Source organism: Antechinus flavipes, chromosome 1, assembly GCF_016432865.1.
Source record: "Antechinus flavipes isolate AdamAnt ecotype Samford, QLD, Australia chromosome 1, AdamAnt_v2, whole genome shotgun sequence".
Lineage (NCBI taxonomy): Eukaryota > Metazoa > Chordata > Mammalia > Dasyuromorphia > Dasyuridae > Antechinus > Antechinus flavipes.
In genome coordinates, this window is record NC_067398.1 from 708407432 (window position 1) to 708412990 (window position 5559).

At 65.3% G+C, this 5559-nt stretch overlaps 1 protein-coding gene across 1 annotated transcript in view; it reads left to right on the plus strand.

Moving 5' to 3' along the window:
- The window catches only part of LOC127548634 (skin secretory protein xP2-like), a 6353-nt gene extending 1573 nt beyond the window's left edge, over window positions 1-4780 (plus strand). The window contains exons 2-4 of the mRNA XM_051976122.1: window positions 827-1030; window positions 2967-3512; window positions 3679-4780. Of these exons, the coding sequence (XP_051832082.1) occupies window positions 827-1030; window positions 2967-3512; window positions 3679-4780 (1852 nt within the window). The remainder of the gene's footprint in view (window positions 1-826; window positions 1031-2966; window positions 3513-3678) is intronic.
- Window positions 4781-5559: the final 779 nt, after the last annotated feature.

The following is a 5559-nucleotide window of genomic DNA, read 5'->3' on the forward strand; positions in this document are numbered from 1 at the left end:
TCCAACAGTCCCCTTCCCTTATTTCTACCCACCTGCTTCATCTAAAAAGATACATTTAATGGGGGGGGGGCACCTTTGTGTTTCCTTTTGGCCAGGCCCTGCCCAGTGGATCTTAGGGGACTGGCAATAGGCAGCTGTCCTGTAAAACTTATAAAACTGAGGCAGACTGGCATAGAGGGGCACAGGATAGGGCTGGGTCCAAAGCCCAGCTTCTAGGCCTGGCTCTCAGTTGCTCAGTCAGTCAACAAACAGGCTAGGAACCAGGCCAGGAGGCTGAGTGGGCCAGACCCCGCCTCCTCCCTTAAGCCCGTGCAGTCTGGCCTGGCCCTCAGAGCCACATCTTAAGTTTCCACTACATCACAGACTCGGTGCCAGAGATCACGCAATCCACCCCCCTAGCCTGGGGTCCTTCAGGTGGCCACTCCTCCCCTCCCCCCAGCCAGGATCTCCAGGGGGCCTGAGATGTCACCGGGAGTCTGAGATAGATGTCCAAGGGGGTCTGAGATGTCCTAGGGATACTTAGATGTTCCAGAGGCCCAGGGGTACTGAGGTAGATGTTCCAAGGGCCTGAGATGTCCCAGGGGGCCTGAGACCCAAGTCTTTACTTCTGTCCTGGCCTTTGGCTGCCCTCTCCCACTGACCCCATAGGAACAGACATGGGGGTCCAGCTGGCAAGACCCGGCTTCAAATCCTCCCTGATGGGCGTTCGGGGCAGCTTTCCAAGTGGCAGAGGAGGAGCTCACCCCTACGGTGGAGGGAGTTTCCTCCCCTGGAAGCTGCCCATTGTCTCTTCCCTCACAAACTTCCCAACCTTTTGTGTTGATAGGGGAATCATGGAGCGGAAGAAGGCGACTCAGGGCAAAGGGCGAGCTTTGGAGTCCAGGGACCCCGGTCAGCCTCTCGGCTCTGCCAGGGACTGCAGGGCTCACGGGCCTTCCTGTCTCCGGGGCCCTCAGGAAGATGCTTTCCCCCCTACTCTCTGCCTGGCCAAGGACAAGCAGCTTCTCCTCTGGGGGCCTCGGCTCCTCATGCAAGATGAGGGGACCCTACTTGCTCCCCTTCCGGCACTGACTTCCCTATGGACACTCTAGTTCCTGGCGCAGCCACAACTAGGCCTGGACCACGGGGGCTGTGTCCCAGGGGCCACATTTAGAGGATGCTCAAGGTTTCTTTGGACGCGGCATCTCATCCCCTCCCCCATGCCAGGTTTCCTGCCCCACCAGGGTGGGGAGGCTGCACAGAATGTCCCGGTCTTAGGTTCCCACAGGTAGCAGAGGCTCAGATTCCTCAGAGAGGCAGCATGGTGGATATGTTTGGAGACCGAGGGTCTTGGATTCAAATCCCACCCATGACCCGTGCACTCTTAGGCAAATCCTTCTCTCTTGGCTCCACTTCCTTCTCTGTCAAATTAGAGATGAGGGGATGCTTTTGTACCTCCAGGGCCTTTACCTAGTTCTGGGCTCCCCTTAAAGATGGGTAACAGGGAAGTAAGGCAGGCTGGAAGGAAAGAAGGAAAAAAGGGAAGGAGGGAGGAAGGAAGGCAGGAAGGAGGAGGGAAGGCAGGAAGCAAGGAGGGAGGAAAGGAAGGAAGGAAGCAAGGAAGAAAGGAACAGAGAGAGGGAAGGAAGGGAGGCAGGGAGGGAGGAAGGAAGGAAATAAGGAAGGAAGGAAGGAAGGAAGAGAGGAAGGGAGGAAAGGAGGGAGGGAGAGAAGGGGGGAGGAAGGAAAGGAAAGGAAGAAAAGAGGGAGGGAGAGAGAACCAGGGAAAGAAGGGAGGGAAATAGGGGAGAGGGAGGCCTGGAGCCAAAGAAGAGACCTGGGTTCTCCCGCTCAGGCCCCAGCGGAGCTCTCCGTGTGGCCGCTTTGACTCGGAGCAGAGCCCCAGAGCACTTACAACCCTTGCGCTGACTGGGCGCAGGCCGTGCACACGCTGTCAGGGGTCCAGAGTCTTCCCGAGCAGGGGGCAGGGGGAGGCTAACCCAGTCCTGGAGCCAGCAGGTCCAGACTGGACTGTGATCTTTGTCACGCTCTCACGGACCTTCACAAGCATTAACCGCATTGACTTCGGACCTCTCAGGACTGAGGGAAAGCCAACACTGGGTAAAACACAGTCATCTAGAGATAAATTACAGGGAGCAGGGGCAGGAGATAAGCATTTATTGAGTGCCTGCTGTATGCCAGTACTGTGCCAAGAATTTTAAAAATATTTCATTTGATCCTTGGATTTAGGAAATGGCTCAGAGGCTTTCCAGTCCAAACTTATTTGGGGAAACTGAGGCCAGAGCCGCTAAGTGACTGGCGCAGTTTGCATTAAGTGCGGGTGATGGGTTCTGAACCTGGGTTTTCCTTGATGTCAGCTCCTTGCCCCACAGCACCTCTACCTTGTATCGTTCCCCAAGACTCGGGTGTCCGGCACCACAGGCCCCTCTTCCCTCCACTCTCCTTTCAGCCCTGAGGACCTCCTCCCCCTGCGCGGTCCCGCTCAGCGGCTGTGTCTTCCAGGAAGCCCTCCCTGACTGCCCCAGCCCCCCAGGCCCTCCCTCTTCTCTGGGCGCCCAGGGTCTTCCTCTTCCCCCATGACTGTAAGCCAGAGTGCTCGGCTTCTCACGGTCTCCTCCTCCTGCCCAGCTCCCAGGCCCTAAACCTTTTAGGGCCGGGGACACGGTGCCCGTTAGGACACCTGGTCTGGAGTCTGCACAGAGTGGGGACTGTGCCGAGGGATTCCCAGGGAGCCGGGGGTCTCTTCCCAGGGAGGAGCCCTTCCTCTGCGGTCACCGAGGCTCCCCCCCCTCCCCCGCTCCCTCCGCATCCCTCTCTCCTCCTGCCTCGGGCCTCTGCTTGGGCAGCCGCTCCTCCCCTCTGCTTCCCCCTTTCACTGGTTGTCCATCTCTCTCCACGGCTCCTTCCCTCCGGCCCACAAACGTGCCCATGCCCCCCCAAAAGTTCCCTCCCCTTCTCCCCCACAGCGCCGTCTCTCTGCTGACCCCCAAGCTCTCGCCTCCACCTGCCTTTCGGGCAGCCGCCTTACACTCAACAAGTCCAACCTGGAGCTGGGCATCTTCCGCCGGCAGCCCTCCGCCTCCCAACTTCCCTCCGGCTGGGGGGGGGTCGTGCTCCCTCTCCCCCCAGATCCAAGATGGCCCCAACCTCTGGCGAGCAGGCGCCCTGCCCTTGTCCCTCACCGTGGCCCCATCCTGGGAGGCCGCACCTCCAGTGCACCAGGACTCCGGTGGGGGTCCGCCTGCCCCAGAAGCCCCACTGCCGGCAGCCTCCTCTCAGCACCAAGGGGATTTTCCTAAAATCCAGGTCCGCTCCCGCCACATCCCGCCCCCCCCCCTCCGTGCCCCCCACGACCTCCAGGGTCCCACAGACCTGCTCTGTTTCTCACCGAAGCCCCCAGGAGCCGGCCCCCTCCCAGCACCGCCTCCCCACACCCCCTGGCCTTGTGAGAAGGGCCAGCCTCCTGCCTGCTCCTCAGCCGGACCTCCACCTCAGGGCTTTCCTCCGCCCAGGCCTGGACCGGGCCCTCCTCTGCCCTGCCCGCTGACCTCCAGCTTCCCCCCTGTCCCACCTCCAGCACGGGGGCTGCTGTCTGCCCTCCTATCCCACCCTAGGCCCGGCACTAGCACCCCCGGGGGCTTAATACACGGTCACTGACGACCCAAGCTCCCTTCCCAGACCTCCCATTCTAGCGACTAAGGACCTCCGCAGTCCCTGCCCGAGCCTCCTCCCAGCTCCGCAGCCCCGGCCGAGCCCCCTCCCAGCTCCGCAGCCCCGGCCGAGCCCCCTCCCAGCTCCGCGGCCCCGGCCCGAGCCCCCTCCCAGCTCCACAGCCTGTCCCGAGCCCCCTCCCAGCTCCGCGGCCCCGGCCCGAGCCCCCTCCCAGCTCCGCAGCCCGGCCCGAGCCCCCTCCCAGCTCCGCAGCCCCGGCCCGAGCCCCCTCCCAGCTCCGCAGCCTGTCCCGAGCCCCCTCCCAGCTCCGCGGCCTGTCCCGAGCCCCCTCCCAGCTCCGCAGCCCCGGCCGAGCCCCCTCCCAGCTCCGCAGCCCCGGCCCGAGCCCCCTCCCAGCTCCGCGGCCTGTCCTGAGCCCCCTCCCAGCTCCGCAGCCTGTCCCGAGCCCCCTCCCAGCTCCGCGGCCTGTCCCGAGCCCCCTCCCAGCTCCGCGGCCTGTCCCGAGCCCCCTCCCAGCTCCGCGGCCTGTCCCGAGCCCCCTCCCAGCTCCGCGGCCTGTCCCGAGCCCCCTCCCAGCTCCGCAGCCCCGGCCCGAGCCCCCTCCCAGCTCCGCAGCCCCGGCCCGAGCCCCCTCCCAGCTCCGCAGCCCCGGCCCGAGCCCCCTCCCAGCTCCGCAGTCCCGGCCCGAGCCCCCTCCCAGCTCCGCAGCCTGTCCCGAGCCCCCTCCCAGCTCCGCAGCCCCGGCCCGAGCCCCCTCCCAGCTCCGCAGCCTGTCCCGAGCCCCCTCCCAGCTCCGCAGCCCCAGCCCGAGCCCCCTCCCAGCTCCGCAGCCCCAGCCCGAGCCCCCTCCCAGCTCCGCAGCCCCGTCCGAGCCCCCTCCCAGCTCTGCAGCCCCGTCGGAGCCCCCTCCCAGCTCCGCGGCCCCGGCCCGAGCCCCCTCCCAGCTCCACAGCCTGTCCCGAGCCCCCTCCCAGCTCCGCAGCCCCGGCCCGAGCCCCCTCCCAGCTCCGCGGCCTGTCCCGAGCCCCCTCCCAGCTCCGCAGCCTGTCCCGAGCCCCCTCCCAGCTCCGCGGCCTGTCCCGAGCCCCCTCCCAGCATTCCCCGTTAAGGTGCCCGCTCAGCCAGGCGGGGGCGGGACGCTTGTATTTAGCATCTTCTACTCTAGAACTTTTGTGAAGCGCAGAATCCGGACCGGCCTTTGGGGGGGCCTCGGGGGGAGCCCTGACTCCGCATGGGGGGGGGGAGGAACGGGGGCGGGGGCTGCTCTCAGAGCCAGCCTCAGGGCAGGGGTTACTCCTACCGCGGAGCAGGCCCCGGGGCACAGCGAGGTCCCCAGTCCTCCCAACGGGGGCACGAGGAGCTCTGGGACCGACTCCACACTCAGCCGAGCTCATCCCCCAAGCCCCCAACGTGGGCGCGCACGCCCACCACCCCCACACTCGCGCGCACACCCACTCGCGCTCGCGCACACTCAGTGAATGAGCCCGTGTCCCACACGCGCGGTTACTGCTCTGGCCGCCCCTTCCGCGGGAGTCGCTCTTCGCTTTCTGCTCTCCCCCCTCCCCCGCCCTAAGCTGGGGGGGGAGGCGGGGGGTCCTTAGGGGCCTAGACCCGGCGGGAGCCACATGGTCCCTGACTCAGGGTAGCGTCAGCTAGGGAAGCTCCCGTGGAAGCCCCGCGGAGCGCCGGGACCGCCGGTCCTCCGGCCTTTGGAGGGAAATGGCTCGTGGAGAGGGAGGGGGCAGCAGAGTCCGGACTTGAACACAGGGCTTCTGGGTCCAAATCCAGAATTCCTCCACTCCAGCTGCCTAGAACGCGGAGCGTCATTTGTGAAAGGCGAATAACGAGGGGGGAGGGAGGGTCAGAGCTGGGAGGGGCTTAGAAGGG